This window comes from Staurois parvus, unplaced genomic scaffold (assembly GCF_062004578.1).
Source record: "Staurois parvus isolate SC_StPar_1 unplaced genomic scaffold, SC_StPar_1.0 ptg000048l, whole genome shotgun sequence".
Classification (NCBI taxonomy): domain Eukaryota; kingdom Metazoa; phylum Chordata; class Amphibia; order Anura; family Ranidae; genus Staurois; species Staurois parvus.
In genome coordinates this window covers 14,296,075-14,316,832 of record NW_028317844.1, presented here as the reverse complement: position 1 = coordinate 14,316,832, position 20,758 = coordinate 14,296,075, and the positions used below count along the sequence as shown (strand labels likewise).

The 20,758-nt window shown below is 39.9% G+C and overlaps 1 protein-coding gene across 1 annotated transcript in view; it reads right to left on the bottom strand.

Annotated features, from left to right (window-relative positions):
* Window positions 1-383: 383 nt before the first annotated feature.
* LOC149470352 (troponin C, slow skeletal and cardiac muscles-like) overlaps window positions 384-20,758 on the bottom strand; it is a 28,922-nt gene continuing 8,547 nt past the window's right edge. The window contains exons 2-6 of the mRNA XM_089665194.1: window positions 14,952-14,982; window positions 11,973-12,119; window positions 10,791-10,905; window positions 2,904-3,040; window positions 384-740 (exon numbers count right to left, since the gene is read on the bottom strand). Coding sequence (XP_089521320.1) covers window positions 709-740; window positions 2,904-3,040; window positions 10,791-10,905; window positions 11,973-12,119; window positions 14,952-14,982 — 462 coding nt within the window. The 3' untranslated portion in view covers window positions 384-708. The remainder of the gene's footprint in view (window positions 741-2,903; window positions 3,041-10,790; window positions 10,906-11,972; window positions 12,120-14,951; window positions 14,983-20,758) is intronic.

Sequence of the window (20,758 nt, the reverse complement as noted above, 5' to 3'; positions counted from 1 at the left end):
AAGGCCGGTGCGCCCTCTGTTTTGTTTTTCTCTATTAGTACTTTTGGAGTCCCCGGTTCTTTGAGGGCAGCAAGGCGTGCATATTCCAAGACATTCGTTGTGTGATCCCTATGACATAGAGTCCATCCCTAAGCGCAGGAGTATTTGGGTTTTCAACTTTCACATCATTACTTTTGCTGTTGTCACAGGCTGTCAACGGGACAGGGAGTGAAGTAAAATCTTCCCATTGCAGTCAAATACACAATAGAAAGAGTCTATCCAAACTTGAAAAAAAAATGGTTTGGGTTATACCAGGGCTGGAAACATGCAATTAAATGTTTTCAATGTAATTGTACTTTGGGAATGACTTACTGTATATAAATATAAAAAACAACAACAAACTGTACCTTAAAGTCATGTACTTTATTCATAGCACACGGGCATCATATTGGTGTTCTGAACAGCACCAAGTCAAAATGCTTTACTGTAAAGTCATGGCTTCTTTTTTGTTCAAAATATTCCTTTATTTAAATACTAGATTTGCTGAAATATTTACAGTGCTGAAAACATTGTTCTAAATGTAAAAATTACATTTTAAAATATATTAAATGTATTAATTGTAGTTACAGTTGTATTATGTTTGCTTTTTGGTATGTTATGCAATACAGCACAAAATTAGGAAAAACACTGTAGAGGTGGAACTGCGTGGAACTCCTTATGCCCTTCCATTTACTCAACTCCTTTCATAAATTCCAGGAATTCTGTAAAACATACAAATGCATTAACATTATTAAAAGGCATAAAAGCATAAATAAATCACTTAACTTTTAACAACCTTGCGGGGTACAGCTTCACAATAAAACAGTAGGTCATAGGAGAGAGGGCGGAGGGTGTTTCCCCTTTGAGTAATCAAGGTTTTCATAGAGCAGAGACCTTACACAGCCTGATATTGGTAATGATGAGATATTTATATGAAATGTCTTTACTTGGTATAATAAATTACAAAAATATACATTTTAGTGAGGAAGGAAGGATATTCCTTAGTTAATGAAACCAATTTTGCTGTGCCGCATATTTTTATTGCAGCACTACAGAGACATAGACTTCAGTGTATCTAATATGTATATGTCATACAAATTAGTTTAGTTTATGCTGTAATTTTACATTTTGATTGATTGTTGACATTTGACATCAACTGTGCCACAACAAAACACATTACTCGGATTGCGGAAACAAAAAAGAACATTTCAAAAATGAATTTAAAGGATGGGAATAAAGAAAATCCACTACTTTCACTTGTACGTATGTATTTTTTCCAGTGGAAAGCAACAGAATGACAAGCATTTTGAAGAATTCTGTAGATTTTGCTTTTTGGTATGCAGAACATAAAAAAAGCAACAACATATCATGTATTTGGCCACAGCATCAACAGTTGCTAAGCAACTAAGACCTCCCTTCATGATTTGGGGAAATTATATATAATTATGATTACATAAAGCGAATATGCAAAAGATAAACGTGTTTGGCATTTGTACAATTTTATATACTTTTGGGTTACGGATTAAGAAAAAAAAGTTTTGTACTATTTGAATCTTAAGTACTTAAAGGGTAAGTGCACCTTTAATTGTATCTTATCATTGTTAGCACTCCCTCCCCTCTCCCAATGTTTTTGTAATATAACATACTTAGTGAAAATGCAGCTTCTTGTGTATGTGTAGCCTATCCAGTAATGCATAACATTTTTTCTTCAGTATCTTTTTACTTTTGCACATCCCCTCAGCATGTTTGGCCCAAACCCTATTTACTCCAGTGAGAAAGCCTGTTAGCAGCTGGACAAGATGCATACAGGCTTTTTAATGAAGTGAATGGAGTGTAGGTTTAAGAGTAACTTGTATATATAAAGCCAAAACTTTATTCTTTTTTTGGATGGAGTAGTGAAGTAGTGAGCATCCATGAGATTTCTCTTCATATCCTGTCCCAGGGACAGTACAATAAGCATGGTTATATATCTCCAAGGAGGAGGGAGTCCTACTATATGCTATTGAAGCCCCTAATCTGCATTAATTTCAGCACACTATAGCATTCCACTTATAATTACATTGGAGCCCTACCTTTCCAGTCCACACTTATAAACCCTGATGAAATAGGAGTGTCCAAGCCCACAAAAAAGCATTGGATGTATAATTCTACCATGACCCCAATATTAAGTATTTTAAAATCTTTTTGGACTTCACAATTATGGGTTTGGCACTTTTATTTCATTTTCTAATTCTGGACACTTTGCAATGTGACGTTTTGGGTCTCCTGGCTTGTAAAAGCTGACTAATCAGGTTAAGTTCAGTTTTGGTCTCAGTTATATTGGACACTAATAATTGAAGGCCTAGCACCCCATACCTATACCACAGCAACATAAAACCTGGCAAAGGGTTCTATCCCTTTCCCTAGGTTCACACTACATTTGAATGGACTGCTGTGCTTGCGTTTCCGGCAAAAGGTTCCTGCACATTTTTCAAAATGTGGATGCAGGGAAACCACATGGTGCTTTTGACCATGCAATTTCCCTGCAGTTCCTGCACCCACGAATGCACTGTGGGTTGAGATGCATGGAGGTGCCATTAAGAATGAATGACAGCCCTGCGCCTCTCTTAAGAGCAGAGCAATTTGGATGCTGGTGGTTGCAGATGCAGGAACAGCTGTGATGATCCACAACCACCCCTTACAGTGTGAACCTAGCCTTCCACATGTTATCCCAAACAAAATGTTTTGGCATTACATACAGTACATTTTAAATTTCATAACCTATTCATTTTACTCTTATTTCCATCTGGGCACTATTGGTTCACAAATGATGCTACTGGCACAAAAACAAATTCACACAATAGCATGTGTCCAATGTCCATGTTCCAACCTAAAGAACTACTCACCATCATAGTCAATTCTGTCATCATTGTTTTTATCTCCATCTATCATCAATTCCTCAATGTCATCCTCTGTGATGGTCTCTCCAGTTGCTTCCAACATACCCTTCAACTCTTCAAGGTCTATGAAACCATCAGCATTCCTATAAAAGTTGAGGTTTTCATGTTAGAATGTGTAAATCTAATTTCATTGATAGATGTATGTTTAATTGATATAAAATATAGGGTAAACGTAACCTCCCTAGCGGTACGATTATGTCAATATTTCTGTGCTAAAAGCGTACATTTTTTTGCATGGAAATATGTCGGGTTTTTTTATTGTAGGCTGTAATTTTTAGGAATAACTCACTGAAATCTGTCCGAACAAGAGTCTAGTAAACATCCCGGGTATGATAAAATTTGAAACACGAAATCATAAATTATAATGTAATAAATAATCATAAAAAATAATAATATAATAATAATGCATTTAATTCAATATTATAATCAAACCAAAAACACTGAAATTTGAAATATAGTTCGCACATCACTGAGCTTAGTCGCAAAATCGTTTTCAGTGTCTGATGAGGAATTTCCCCACGAATCATTATCACTCAATTCTGCAAGTGGTTCTGATTTACTATCGCTGTTCTCTAGCTGGTCTAAAACCGCTTTTGACCTAAAAGGGACGCTTTTTGGACGCCGTGGATGTTTCTCAGTTTCCAGGCAGAAAGAACAGTCAAAATGCAGGCAGGGCACAGGACAAAGCATTAGGGACAAAATGTATGTGAAATGCTTTGAAACAGTAATGTGATTTTAGTGTATTAATGAATGTCACTTTTTAAAAATTTTTAATTTCCCGCCAGTTCCGGCCCCCATATGTCCCGTACGTCCCAACGCTCGCAGGGACCGGAACCCATAAGACAGATGCCAGCATAAGCCGGAGGAGATGGCCGAGGACGCTGCAAGGGACACATCACGGGAGCGCAGGACAAGGTAAGTGATCGAAGGAATCCGGGAGCAACACTGCAGGGTAATCCCGAGTGTAGCTCGGGGTTACCGCTTTTGGCACTGATATTAACCCCGAGCTACACTCGGAAATACCACCAGGGAGGTTAATAGAGCAGTATGGGTTTCTTAAAAATATATACTCATCAAGGTGGATGCAGCATCAGCCTGATGCTGCATGTGTCCTCACTTCTTCTAAGACTGAGAACTGAGCGATCAAAGACCACTGGTCACTTGGTTCTTAGTCTTCAGTGAGCATAGAGCCAGTGACTGTCAGTCACTGGCTCTCTTCTCTGCCCCTCCAGTGCTCACTGGAGCACTGGGCTGTGGAGGGGGTGGAAGCAGCTGGCCTAGGCTCTCAATGGCTCACTGTGAGACTGAGCCAGCTGCCGGTAAGAGAACTGGGTGGATCTAGACTGTAATGCCTGGTTAGGCTGAGTGACATCAGCCAAAAGCAGGCATTAGCCTGCAGTCAGCTGAAAACGGGTCACAGGAGTGCAAAACAAAGTGCACTCCTATGATCCATAGGAGAAGTAGGACCAAAAAAGCTTTGGCCATGCCTCTGCTTTAACTAGTGTGGTTGGACAAGCAAACTACCCTGTATTGATTTGCATAGCCATGCAAAAACGTTCCTTAGAAGTAACAAGGTTTAGATGTGCAATGTCTATGATCACAAAAAGGGTCTTTAATGGTTATACCAGTCTAGTAGGAATAGTGAATGTACGTCCCCCAGGGGCACCACACTGTAACCTTGTTCATGTATTTTGCTGATTACCACCCTTAACCATGTCCTTTTCAATGTGAAGATGTCAACACTTATACTTTGTTTATGATTAATAAAAATATTAGTGTTAATAAAAATTATGTTTTTCTTTGCATATTTATTTCCTTATTTATTTCAGGTACTTATGTAGCGCCATCAATTTACACAGCGCTTCACATATATATTGTACATTCACATCAGCCCCTAACCCTCAAGGGGCGTACAATCTAAGGTCCCTAACTCACATTCATACATACACATACTAGGGACAATTTAGACAGGAGCAAATTCACCTACCAGCATGTCTTTGGAGTGTGGGAGGAAACCGGAGTACCCGGAGGAAACCCACACAGGCACAGGGAGAACATGCAAACTCCAGGCAGTTGGTGCCGTGGCTGGGATTTGAACCAACAACCGTAGTACTGCCAGGCGGAAGTGCTAACCACTGTGCTGCCCAATATGAATATGAAGCATATGAAGCAATGTGATTTCCTAACACATAAATCATTGACATCTTTATATTTCTCTTCCAAAAAGCCATTGCTATTGTGTTCTGCAGTTTGTAGATTGCATTTCCCTGAGTTTTCATCCATCTCTCTGTTGTATCTGTCTCATTTCATTTCCCAGTTTGCACAGAATTTGAATTCACAATATAGACATTGCCTGCATTGTCCTACAGTATTTTTTTTCATCTTTGCGAGATATTCACAGAGATGAATGCACATCTAAAGGGGTGCTGGGGGATTGCAACTCCTTTGCATTACAACTTACAAAAGTAGGCAGTAAAATGTAGGGCTTGTTCACACCAAAACATTATGGTACTGCCAGTAAAATACGTACATTACTTCCATGCACAGTAACTCTGGCATGCATGCATTGATGCATTGCAGTGTCATTAAAGCTGAAGTTCAGTGAATTTGTTTTTAGGATACCGCACCATACACTCTAGGTATGTGTAATGTGTATACAATTACCTGCAGATGGCTGCTTGTGCTCAAAATACTTCATGCTCTGTCCTTTTCACAGCTGTCAGATACTGCCCTAAGTGTCTGTCTTTTGACATTAGCAGCAATTCCTAATCAAGAAAGTTGCAATGCTTGTTTGCCCCTCCTGCCTCCTCTGCTGATCACAGAACATGTCTTACTACACTCCCATGATGCACATAGTTCTGTGAATGGAGAAGTAGCAGCTGAATGACAGCATCTCCTCCACCCTTTCACAAAACTCAATGGTGGTGTAATAAGCTCCTCACAAGACCTCCTACTCTCTATCTCCCTGGTCTCCTCCTCCCATGCTCATCTCCAGGACTTCCCCCATCCTCTGAAACTCCCTACCCCAATCCATCAGACTATCACCTACTCTGCTCACCTTTAGGCGCACTCTGAAAACCTATCTCTTCAGGAAAGCCTACCCCGCCCTCAGGTAATTACTGAACTCCTCCACTCTTCCTACCACTCCATCCCCCACAGCTATCTCCTCCTGTACCACTATCCCCTCCCTCCTAGATTGTAAGCTCCAAGGAGCAGGGCCCTCGAACCCCTCGTGTATTGAATCGTATTGTTACTGTACTGTCTCGTGTATTGTCTCCCCCATAATGTACAGCGCTGAGCAAACTGTCGGCGCTATATAAATCCTGTATAATAATAATAAGTTGAGTTCTATGAAGGGCAGAGGAGGCAGGAGGGGATGGGTGAGCAGTTCAGCTTTTCTGATTAGGAGCCACTGGTGTTAACCTTCACAGCACTGGAGGACAGCTGCTTGAGGCAGTATTCAGTGGCTTTGAAGAGCGCACAACATGGAGGATTTTGAGTAGAAGCAGCAGCCTGCAGGTAATGGGATACACATCACTAGATGCCTAATATTTATGGTGCTTTATACAAAAAATACATTTTTACTTAATGTAAGCAATAAAAAAAATCACATTTTCAACTTGAAATGATACTAAGGGATAACTTTGTTTGGTTAAATTAAAAAGATATGATGCTTACCTGCCCCCATCGATGATATTGTACAGAAAGGTCTCTTATCTCATCTTCTGGCAGTAATTTGCCAGTGTTGCCTGTTCCTCCCTCCTCCATAGTAAGCTGGGTGCTATGGAGGCACCTATATGTCCACACTCCTGAACCAGACTGTGTTCATCCATAGACTCATACAGCACCATTAAGCCACACCCCAGCTCCCTCCTCACTAGAATTTTACTGGCAGGAGCTATGGCTCCTTCTGCCATCAGTGTTATCTGCAATATCAGCAAGTGAGGGGAGCGATGTTACAGCCATGACAGTGCTGGACAGGTGACAGGAGCCCGGTAAATGTTTAGGGATGGGGGTGGGTAAAACAGGTAGTGAGGCGTTTTTCACCTTAATGCAAGGAATGCATTAGGGTAAAAATATTTTGAATCTAGAACCACTTTAGATATGATAAAATTTATCAAGCCATTTCCACCCCATTATACAAATTTACAAATTCTTATGTACAGGAAATATTGAAAATGGTGCTATTAGCACTGATATGACAAATAGAAATAACCCAAAGAATGAAGAAAACAACACAAAGTACCTGCACTCACCAAGATCTATTAGAAAAAAACGTATGTATATTATTATAAACTCGTATGATAAAGAACTGGAAACACTCAACATTGTACATAATAATAAAAAACAATCATTATTTATCCTTCAAACTCTCCAATCACAAAAACTTATTAAAAATAGACAGATCTTAAAAAAAAGGGGCACCCAACTTTATTCAGGCCTGTATATAAATTGCTGTTAAAATACAAGGGCACTTTAAATCCTCTGTCAGGTAATAATACATATAGTCCCAGTTTTTAATAAATTTTAAGTGGAATCATATTTCATGTTTATGTGTAGAAAGTGACTAAATATCAAATCTTGCTGTTCAGCATCATCCTGTTTATATGCTAAGACTAGTGGAGATTAATAGCCCATATTCCATATGGTTGGTATACTTTCATACCTTTAACACTGGAGAGATGCTGCAAGGACGACATTCAGTATTCAATGTGAGCTCTCTAACACATGTGCTATAAATTCATCAAATCTTTTAGTGTCCCATGTGAATTGCTTTAGTATTAAGGCATTGCGCATGCTAATAAGCCACTGTGCAGAATTGTGATGGAAGTGTACACTTTACATAATGAGAGCAGAATGGATTTAGATCTGGTACACAAAAGTGGTGTGCCTCCATCCCTATTCAATGCTACACATGCCAATTTTATGCACAAATTCACAACCCATTTTAGTGTGATGTATTAGATGGAAGACACCAATTGATATTTTATGCTTAACTGATTTGTTTATCCAGTGATGTGCCTCATTTAAAGTCAGATGGGCAAAATGAATCATGTTGTGTACTCTACGTAATGAGTACATCTTTGGAAACATTTATTAACAGTAGGGATATGCCTGCCATAGGTTTTTAACATGTGTTGTTTCAATAACTTATATACATTATAATAATACCTGGAGTAGGGTTAAAGTGGTTGATTCACTAAAGGAAAATAGGCTGTACACTTTGCAGGGAATTATTTTTTTTTGCAAGGGGATTTCTCTTAATTTGGTGAACGTAGTGAAAATTCAATTCAAGTAAACCCAATCATGTTAAAGGGAAATTAAAAAAAAAAAAAAGTACTTGCACATGATTGGATCATGGAGGTCAACAGAGTGAGAGGTTGCTGCTGTGGGACTGCACCTGTACCCACAACCACCTGCAAAGAAAAATGTGCTGCTACTCAGGAGATCTGTGGGGGTACCATTAATCCTAATGGCACCCCCCAAGCACTGGAAACTGAAGCATATTTTTCCTCACTTTTTTTCCCATGGTTTTCCTGCGGCCACGCTTTCTGAGAAAGGTGAAAAGTCCTTTTCCCTGCGTTTTCAGTGGATACAGCAGCCTATTCAAATAAATGAGCAAAAGTAGCCACAGGGAAACCGCATATGTGAACTAAGACTTAAGAAATTCTAACATTACATTGTGAAATATGACTTCTACTTTAGTGAAAAAGCACAGAATATTTTAAATACCATTTCCTACAAACAGAGAAGACAAATGGAACACATTACATTTAATTTTTGAACCAAGCATAATTATCACACTTAATTTCACTTCTGGAAATTGTATGTAAGTGTGACATTTATGAAATTAGACTGATTAATTCAAAAGTAGTTTTTATTAAGGTAAAACTTTCACTGTACGCTTTGTGCACTTATGATTTAGGATTTTTTCATCTCTCTTTTTGTAAGAAAAAAATAGTAGTGTTGTGACCTAATTCTAGCTATTCTTTACATTTAGAAAGACTGAAGATTGCCCCCCCCCCCCCCCAAGTATTAATACAGCAGTATGTGTTTACTGATAAACACACTGATGTATACTATTTCACAAAATATTGAGTGCCTTACAAAAGACCATTGACCTTTTACTCACTTCAATGAATGACACCTAAATGTTAGTATATGTGATCTTTATCTTTCAAAGAACCAAAACACAAAGTAAAATTTTAGTGTGACATAAATGTTTTTAAAAGAGCAATGTCAGGCATCCAGCAAAACAATAAGTGTGCTAATACTTACTGCTATAAAGCAGACAATAATTTGCACTAAAATCAGAAAAGATAGCAACTCTTTGGCTTACTCAGAGTGTACTTCCCGAAGCCCATGCAGTTTGAATCTGATTGATGACTCTGAGATACTTCTTAACAATGGCATCAGGATTTCTATATGTGAGAGACAGCAAGGTGCCTGCAGTGGGTGTGTCTGGGAATAACCCTTCAGCTTCACAAGAAGGGGTTCTCATGCCAGTTACAGTCATGCTCACTATTCTATGCACAAATCCCATATTCCATAGGTTGTAGTCCCTAGTCCATCTCAGGAGCAAGCAAAAGGGCTGGCTATGTTTCTACACACAGTAAAGAACAAAAGTAGCCACTCTCTAACAGGAAGTCGGATCACAGCAAAAAAAAAAAAAAAAAGGAATCTGGAGGCAGCTGAGAGCAACAGAAGGTACTTTTTTGAGTTTGGAACACATACTTGTCTAAGATTCATGCTAAAATTGGCGACATCCTTCAAGAAAGGGTCGAATACTATACAAAACTGTGGGTACCTCACTTCCTACTTCCCCACTTTGATGATTCTTTATTACTCCCTTACCACATCTACCTGGGTTCCCAATATTCATACCCCTGATCTTCTATAGAGCCCCAGACACCGCTTAGCCTCATAGGGTAGCCCCCTTGCTTTAACCCTCCCCCTTTTCTTTTCCCTGTCTTTCCTCTCTCAACTCTTCCTTCAATACAGGACGTGTGTTCTCCTTGAGTTTTCCTTCTCAACCTCAGCTCAGATACCCAATGTAGAACACTTCCTTAAGATCACTTGATTGTCTTTTTCTTCCTCATCTTCTCTACATTGTTGCATTGAATTAACAAAATATTTCTGTCAATCAACTACCTTGGTTACTATTATCCATTTGTTCAGTCCTTTTTGGTGACATTCTTTTTTATAAGCACTTTGTGCATTGAGATATGTCTTGTATTATCGTTTTTGTTTGTACAATGTGCACCATGTCTTTTGCTGTAATTAAACAACAAAAATATTGAACCAGAATACATGAATAGAGTTTTATTTTCTAAAACTATAGTTTCATTTTATATATTAAGCAAGCAGACAGGCTATGCTCTCTTTGTGCATATTAAAATGTAATTTTCATTTTCACTGTAGCAGTTTTTGAATTACTGAAATGAAAAGAAATAACTGAAATGAAAAGAAATAACTGTAGTAAGAAATGTCTAACAGTCTAGGTCCTACAATTTTTGGATGCTAGTACCTATACCTTTATGGGCTTTGTTAACATCACAAAGAAATGAAGAAGGCACACTATTGGCTCAAAGCCCCTGTTTGTTTTGTGAACAGTAAGTAATATGTTTCTGGACAATGGCATTTATCAGATGTGACACTTGATGAATGACAACAATACAAAGGCAAGTTCTGAGACTTGGGCATATATTGTGGGGCATTGAAAGACATTCATTTTTTCTTTTGTAAGCCACTATGGTGTTATTTTGGCATTGAGCCTGAGATCTCAATACTAATAAAGGCATGATGTGCAGTTTTTCTAATATCATCCCTTACTTGTCAAACATTCGGAAAAGTTCTGCTAATTCCTCCTCTGATCTTCCTTTGCTCTCATCCTTCATACATCGGACCATCATGACCAGAAACTCATCAAAGTCTACAGTGCCACTTCCTGAAATGAAAATAATCAGTCAGTTCAATTCTGCAAACAGTACACAAACTATATGTTCTCATAGCTCAAATGATTTAATAATCTAATTACTATGTTCAAGAACTAGGGAATGTTAAAATGCAAAACAAATGCAATATTGATCATTGTTTGCTAGCTCATTTATTCTAACAACACACAACTGACAGACTGACAAGAGATTTTAAAAGGAAGCTCACCTTGCCTGACTATTTTTGAACTAAATACACTTTACATATAATTTCTAACAGTTTTGTGACCTCTTCTCCTTCTGCACTTTAAGGCAAATTTCTGTGATATGCCTAGCCTCTCACGGTGACATATGCCAGCAATTAGGGATGACATATAAAGGAAATAATGACTGTGTAAGTATTTTATTGTTTAATACTGCAATAACACGAAACCTCACAATTTTACATTGGTAGTGAAAAGACTTAATTCTGTGACAAATTACATCACCAAGTTCTATTTATAAAAAAATACAAGTGTGGGAATGTGCTGTTGTGTATATACAGTTTGTTTTTCTCTATTTATGTGTATGTAACTCTCTGAAATCCAGTAATATCAGAGACGTGGGACATTTTTAAAATGTGGAAATCAGTGTAAAAATATGGTAAATGCACAAACAGACTCCTTTGATGGGTGCTGTTCAGCCTAAATTGATCCATTGGGGTTCACTTTGAACGCAAATTTTCCCCAGGCTTAGTTAATATAGTGACATTTCACTTCGCAAAAAATGCCCAATCACATGCAAGGAAAAAAAAAACATAATTTTTGCTTGTACATGATTGGATGATGGAAGTAAGCAAAGCTTCACCTCTTGAAGGTGAGGGTATTTAATGACTAAATATGACTGCAAAAGATTTATAACCATAGGTTTATAGCTGCCAGCAACACTTTCTTCAAAATGTCTCTTTCTAGTGACTGTTTTCCTTTACTCTCTTAGACAAGACTTATTCAGTGTGCTGTGATAGTTAGCATTACATTCTGCTTGCGTTAGACTAAACAAAACTTCAGAAGAGTTTGTGCAGAGCACAATTTGAAGCACTCACCATCTTCATCCACTTCATCTATCATCTCCTGCAGCTCCTCAGGGGTTGGACTTTGTCCGAGCATTCTCATTACCTTGCCCAATTCCTTTGTACTGATGCACCCATCCTCTGCATCTTGCACAAAGATGTCAAAGGCTGCACGGAATTCTGTGAATAGTAGCAACAAGTAATTCAGCTTTATTGATTTGCAGAGTTATGTATTAGTTTGGAAAATGAAACTATATTTGAACCCTACCTTGATAACTTTTAGTTTCTGGGAAATCCTTAAAAAAACAATCTACGAGGGATTAACAATACACCAACCAATAACTAAGTATCAAAAGAATTCTCAAAAAACATTGACCTCTTCTAACAGAAGACCCTATCATTAAATAATTTATCAGTGAGATGCCAGCCATTACTTTCAGGAAAGCTACTTCCGATATGGACAAATTGGCAAAAAGAGAATTTAAAGGAGTCAACCAGGGAGACCCTTGTCGTTACCCCAGTACGTTTGCCTGTGGAAAATGCTCTTATTGTCCATTTATGTTATGTAAAAACAACATCTTGTTGCCCAATTGAAAAAATAATAAATTACAACACTTTGCAAACTGCCAAACTGAAGTAGTAGTATACATGCTTACTTGTGAATGAGCCTTTTACATAGAAAGACAAAGCAAGAATTTTGGCATTGAATGTATAGACACATTCACAGTATGAAAGTTTGCAATCCAGATCTTCTAGTGGGCAGACATTCAGCTCTTCTGCATGACCATAAACATGTTAAGATTAAATTTACAGCAATAGATCAAGTTCATATATCACAAAGGAAAGGTTATTGGAATAAATCACTTCTACAATTAGAACTGAAATGGATATTTTAGTTAAAAGCCACTTGTCCACCAGGACCTAATTACACTAAACTGCATTTAAACCTTTTTTTTAAAAGGCTTTGTATCAGGTAAAAAGACAGAATTATACACATCATTTCAGTCTGTTTCATTCATCTTTCCCTCTCTGTTTTCTCATTCTTTATTGTTTTATTTTTCTGTATTATCTTATAGTGTGTTATTTTTTTTCTCTTTGTGAAGGGATGGACACTGCTCAACCAACACCAGGAGTCCAATGTTAAGGAATGGCCTCAGCCGCCATACTGGCCACGCCCTCTGATGTGTTTCACCCCACCTACTGGAGCTTGATCATAGAGGCCTCTCACTTGTATTAGCTGACACTGAAAGTGCTCAGACTCATGCTACCCTCTTCTCACTTGCCGGTGGGGTGATCCTTTTTCTTCCATCCAAGGTATAACATTATACCTTTTTTCTCTTTATTTACCATAGGTATCAGTGTGATTCTAACTATAAATAATCCTATTTTGTGAACTATACATAGTGATACTGTAAGTATATTAATGCTTTGTATAGTTAGTTAATTTTGTGAAATATTTTCCTTTGCTGCTTTTGGTCTTTGTACATCTTCCTTGGGGGTACACCCTCCCTCCCATGTGTTGGCCTCTTTAGATTCTTCCCCCAGTGCGGACGGTGGGAGGTTTAAAGATCATCTGGTCTACGTGCCCCCCTTTTCCTTTTCTTTTGCACTTCTGGCCCCAGTAGCCCTGTTGTGTGTCCAGTGTGCAGGGATGGGTGGACATCCTCAATTTAGTGGCGGCCGTCTCTTACATGCTTATGGCGTCTGGGTGCTGTGCTCTGCGTGACTACATTGTCATGCCCACTGCCGGTGATGCTCTCTTCTAGTAGTGCTGCTTGCTGGCATTACTGCGTATGCACGTGATATCACTTCCGTGACGCCAAGCACTCCCAATACCATCCATGCCGGGGGTGTTGGCTGAAATAGCCGCTACGAAGATGCCAGAGGAGCCATCTTTGTGGGTGTTTTGGCCGGCCTGGATTGCCAATCCACAGCTGTTATTCATCTATACCGGTCCATTTAAACACCTTCAAAATTACTGCTCTTCTTGCAGCACTCTTTGTTCTGATTGAGGACTTACTCTATGAAAGTCACAATTGTAGGTAACCTTCTAAAACTCTGACACATCTTCAAAATATTTACTTTTTCTTTCCTCTATTGATGTATTTTATATCCTGTTTTATCCCTGCTAAAATCTTGTGTGTCCTCACTCATTCGTATTTAATACTCCTATTCACTATTAGAGTGCTTATACATGAATCCCTTTTTTCCTTTTCTGTGTAGACCTTGCTGTGGATGTTGGACTCTTTGGCCAGCTACGGCATCCCATCTTGGCTCTTTGTGAGTTCTTTGGTCCATCACTGTGGGAATGAGGGTCCACCAGGGCAAATTCTTTTAAAATATTTATTATTATGTACTCTTTACTCTGGCAATGAATGTAAGTGATCTTTGATGTTTTGATCTTCAGTCTTTGATACATCTTTCACTTTATAATTGTTCTTTTGCCATTTATTTGCATATCTTTTGTTTACTTACCTAGGCACTTTACCACTCACCCCTGATGAAGACTTTCGAAACGCTTTTGTAACTCTGTGGTGCATAGAAATCTTGTATGACAGGTAATAATGCTTCTATGCATAATATTGTGGAAGGTGTAGATTTGTATTTTTAAAGACATACAGTATATTTGAAATGTATTTTTAAAAATAATTTTCATATAATTTGTAATAAAAACGCATTTCAAAATGCAGTGTATATATATATATATATATATATATATATATAAAAAATATATTTTGAAATATATTGAATATGGCTAAAATTGGAGCGTTTCAAATATATGTCAATATATTTGGGAAGAATATTTTTAGAACATATTTCAAATGTATTTTTCTTCCATTTGGGTATATAGGTCATTTTCATTTGACTGCACTTGGTAAAAGGGTTGAGTACAGGGATTCTAATCATCAGCAACGTAGTGGGTGAGGACTCTTTAAGTGAATGGACGAAGCACAAATTCAATTTAGGACATGTAAAAATATATACATAAAGTATAAAAAATCGAATAGTCACCATTCTTTTGTTCTTCTGTAAGTTGCTCTACCTGTAAATAAGAGAGCAAAAGTACGAATATTGAAATAACTTAAAAAAAACTGATTACATGTACGCTTTGGTATACCACTGTAAACCAGAGATGCATGCACTGCTGCCTGGGAAATGATAGAGGTCACAGTACAGTGTTACCAACCATCCATAAAATTACAGACAATTTGTGAAAAAAACAGACATTTTTCTCCTGTCCGTAATTGTCTGTGGACAGGAGAACAGTGCCATAAAGAAGATCTGCTTGTCGCTGGCTCCAAACTTCCACAGTGGCAAATTGACTTGTAGTTCTCAATGGACTATGAGCATGCTGATCAATGCCCTTGTAGTCCATTGACACTTTCTACAGCTCAGCATCTGTCTGCCCATACAGAGGTAAGGGCAGAAAGCTGTACTAAGTGTCTGCAGGAGTTTGACATTGCATCCGTGATCCACTGTTTGCAGGTGCAATGCACTGCAGGCTCATGAGAAAAGAGATGAGGAACAGATCAGGCAGGCTACTTAAAGATTATCCAACAAGGAAAATTTATCTGAACCATAAAAAATGCTTCCAACATTGCAAGCACTCATTATTTTCTCCTAGGAGCACAGGCTATATGATCCCATATTTGCCCAAGCTACTCTTTGGGTCATCAGATTGTTGGTAGGCTAGGTCTTTTTTCTGCCCAGCATAAATGACTTATAATGAATGTATATTTGAATCATATCAAGATGAGAATCTATTATTCTACTATAGATAGAAGTATACTGTATTTTCAAAGTATACTGTATTTTCAAAGACATTCTTTATTGCTTAGTATTTTACAGATACCAGACTGTATGGATTAAATTGGTTAAAATATCAATTTTGCTTAGACTGGTCAGTTGTGAGTGAAAAAAATAAAATATATTTTCAGTTCTCTATTCGATTCACAAAAGCATTGAAGGGTGAAATGTGAAACCTATCTGTCACCAACTCTCTCAAGAAAAGAAATATCAGCTGTCCAGCAGTCATTTTATTGTCCTGGCCTTGTAGTCTGAAGTCTAGATGCTAAGGCGTTCGGTAAGTTTGGAAGACATGTGCTTGTTACTACTTTTGTACTTGGAGTAACTTAATCCTTATTGCATGTGTCCTATTTCTGTATGGTGGCTAAGAATGTGTTGAGTGTTGCCTGGACCCACCATATTCTTTTTACTGAGTCAGATGACAGGTAAATGGTACAGATTTTGGGAATCTCAGATGAAAAGAATCATTATTTTGAGATTTGGTTTTAGTTCAAAGTGTAATTCCAACCAATTTCTAACTAAGGCTTGACCTACTGCCACCCAATAAGACTATTCTATCTACCCTGAGAAGGAAAAGATGTCTATACTTACCTATTTTGAAGTCGCTCTGTTCTGGTCACATGATTGGGCCCCAGCTCCAGCTTCAGCAACAATGGCTGTAGAACTTGGCTGAAGGGTAGCAACAATGGCTGTAGAACTTGGGAAATTACGTCAACTATAGGCTTTCTATGGGGTAGTCTCCTCTACACTGAAGCCAGTGTTTGACCCGATCATGTGACCAGACTGGAGTGGCCACAAAATAAGCAAGTATAGACATAATTTCTTTAACAGGGTAGATAGAATAGTCTAGAATGAGGAATAGGAGTAGGTTTAGCGTTAGCTAGCATTTGACTGGAATTACATTTTAACATATGGCAGGATCTAGGGGGTGCTGAAGTGGGCTATTTCCCCCCAGATTTTAGTTGTACCCCCCCCAAAGCCAACTGCCCCCTTCCCCCCACTCTGCCCTGCCCTAACATTCCACTATAGTATCCTAACCCGCCACTATACTACCCTAACCTTCCACTATACTGCCCTTACCTGCCACTATACTACCCTAACCTACCACCATACTGTCCCAACCTGCCACTATACTGTCCCAACCTGTCACTATACTACCCTAGCCTGCCACTATACTGCCCTAACCTGTCGCTTTTCTACCCTAACCAGGGGCGGACTGACAAATCATGGGGCCCCCGGGCAATGGGGGATCATGGGGCCCCTGTGTCCTTGCCCACACTCAAAGCATACCCATAAAAGCCTATAAAAAGGTACCAGGGGCATTTCATGGGGCCCCCTACTGACCCCGGGCCCTCGGGCAGTGCCCGAGTGCTCGAATGGTCAGTCCGCCCCTGACCCTAACCTGTCACTATACTACCCTAACCTGCCACTATACTACCCCAACCTGCCACTATACTGTCCTAACCTGTAACTATACTGTCCTAACCCACCACTATACTACCCTAACATTCCACTATAATATCCTAACCCGCCACTATACTACCCTAACCTGCCACTATACTACCCCAACCTGCCACTATACTGTCCTAACCTGCCACTATAATACCCCAACCTGCCGCTTTACTACCCTAACCTGTAACTATACTGTCCTAACCCACCACTATACTACCCTAACATTCCACTATAATATCCTAACCCGCCACTATACTACCCTAACCTGCCACTATACTACCCCAACCTGCCACTCTACTGTCCTAACCTGCCACTATAATACCCCAACCTGCCGCTTTACTACCCTAACCTGTAACTATACTGTCCTAACCCACCACTATACTACCCTAACATTCCACTATAATATCCTAACCCGCCACTATACTACCCTAACCTGCAACTATACTGCCCTTACCTGCCACTATACTACCCTAACCTGCCACTATACTGTCCCAACCTGCCACTATACTAGACTAACCTGCCACTATACTGCCCTAACCTGTCACTATACTGTCTCAACCTGCCACTATACTACCCCAACCTGCCACTATACTGCCCTAACATGCCACTATACAACCCTAACCTGCCACTATACTACCCCAACCTGCCAATATACTGTCCTAACCTGCCACTATAATACATTAACCGGCTGCTTTACTACCCTAATCTGTAACTATACTGTCCTAACCCACCACTATACTACTCTAACCTTTCACTATTCTGCCCTAACCTGCTGCTTTACTACCCTAACCTGTCACTATACTGTCTCAACCTGCCACTATACTACCCTAACCTGTCACTATACTGCCCTAACTTGCCACTATACTGTCCTAACCTGCCACTATAATACCCTAACCTGCCACTTTACTACCCTAACCTGTCACTATACTGTCCCAACCTGCCACTATACTACCTGAACCTGTCACTATACTGGCCTAACCTGCCACTATAATACCCTAACCTGCCGCTTTACTACCCTAACCTGTAACTATACTGTCCTAACCCACCACTATACTACCCTAACCTGTCACTATACTGCCCTAACCTGCCACTATACTACCCTAACCTGCCACTATACTGCCATAACCTGCCACTATACTACCCTAACCAGGGGCGGACTGACAAATCATGGGGCCCCCGGGCAATGGGGGATCATGGGGCCCCTGTGTCCTTGCCCACACTCAAAGCATACCCATAAAAGCCTATAAAAAGGTACCAGGGGCATTTTATGGGGCCCCCTACTGACCCCGGGCCCTCGGGCAGTGCCCGAGTGCTCGAATGGTCAGTCCGCCCCTGACCCTAACCTGTCACTATACTACCCTAACCTGCCACTATACTACCCCAACCTGCCACTATACTGTCCTAACCTGCCACTATAATACCCCAACCTGCCGCTTTACTACCCTAACCTGTAACTATACTGTCCTAACCCACCACTATACTACCCTAACATTCCACTATAATATCCTAACCCGCCACTATACTACCCTAACCTGCAACTATACTGCCCTTACCTGCCACTATACTACCCTAACCTGCCACTATACTGTCCCAACCTGCCACTATACTAGACTAACCTGCCACTATACTGCCCTAACCTGTCACTATACTGTCTCAACCTGCCACTATACTACCCCAACCTGCCACTATACTGCCCTAACATGCCACTATAATACCCTAACCTGCCACTATACTACCCCAACCTGCCAATATACTGTCCTAACCTGCCACTATAATACATTAACCGGCTGCTTTACTACCCTAATCTGTAACTATACTGTCCTAACCCACCACTATACTACTCTAACCTTTCACTATTCTGCCCTAACCTGCTGCTTTACTACCCTAACCTGTCACTATACTGTCTCAACCTGCCACTATACTACCCTAACCTGTCACTATACTGCCCTAACTTGCCACTATACTGTCCTAACCTGCCACTATAATACCCTAACCTGCCACTTTACTACCCTAACCTGTCACTATACTGTCCCAACCTGCCACTATACTACCTGAACCTGTCACTATACTGCCCTAACCTGCCACTATACTACCCTAACCTGCCACTATACTGCCATAACCTGCCACTATACTACCCTAACCTGCCACTATACTGCCATAACCTGCCACTGTACTACCCTTACCTGTCACTATACTACTCTAACCTGTCACTATAATACCATAACCTGCCACTTTACTACCCTTACTTGTAACTATACTTTCCTAACCCGCCACTTTACTACCCTAACCTTTCACTATACTGTCCTAACCTGCCACTGTACTACCCTTACCTATCACTATACTACTCTAACCTGCCACTATAATACCCTAACCTGCTGCTTTTCTACCCTATCCTGTAACTATACTGTCCTAACCCACCACTATACTACCCTAACCTGTCAGTATACTGCCCTAACCTGCCACTATACTGCCGTAACCTGCCACTATACTGCCCTAACCTGCTGCTTTACTACCATAACCTGTCAGTATACTGCCCTAACCTGCCACTATACTGTCATAACCTGCCACATACTATCCTAACCTGCCACTATACTGCCATAACCTGCCACTATACTGCCATAACCTGCCACTGTACTACCCTTACCTGTCACTATACTACTCTAACCTGTCACTACACTACCCTAACCTGCCACTATACTGCCACTATACTGCCCTAGCCTGCCACTATACTACCCTAACCTGCCACTATACCACCCTAATCTTTTACTATACTGCCCTTATCTGATACTTTACTGCCCTAGTCTGACACTATACTGTCCTTGCCTGACTCTACAGTATACTGATCTCAGCTATGCATTGTTTAGGGAGGAGGAACTCTGCTGCCTCTGTCCATGCTGTGTGCAATGCAATGATTGGAGAAGGAGCTCTGCCCTCTGCTCTGCCAAAAGTGACCCCTGTCCTTTGCCCTGCCAGCAGTGTCTCCTGTCCTCTGCTCTGCTGATCCCTGTCCTCTGCCCTGCTGATCCATGTACAGTGCTCTACTAACTAATGGCCCCTGTACACTGCCCTACAAACTGTTGACCCTATATTGTGCCCTGCTGACCACATGTACACTGCCCTGCTAACCTCCCATCCTCTGCCCCCTGACATTTTTTATTTCACCCCCACATTGGACATGCTAGATCCGGCCTTGCTTTAACATTTGCACTTAATTCATATAAACCTTTCATAAGAATATTACAAAATTGGTTATTGTGGAACTTACTGAAAATGCTAGTTACTTGGTTGCTAAGCTGACCCTTAAAACTTGTAACACAACTACAAAACATCTGTATAGACTTTCAAATGCACTAAAATGCACCAAAAATGTGTATGTAACATATTTGGCAGTATACCGGAGTAATGTATGCCTATCAACAAGGTGGGTAGAGGTGCTACTTAAAATGAATTGTGCCGCAGTGCGCCAACGTGCATGACACAAGCATTACTGCAAAGAAAAAATGTGAATCTGGCCAAATAGTTCAATTTACTAAACTGGAAGTATACAGGCCTGAAAAGTC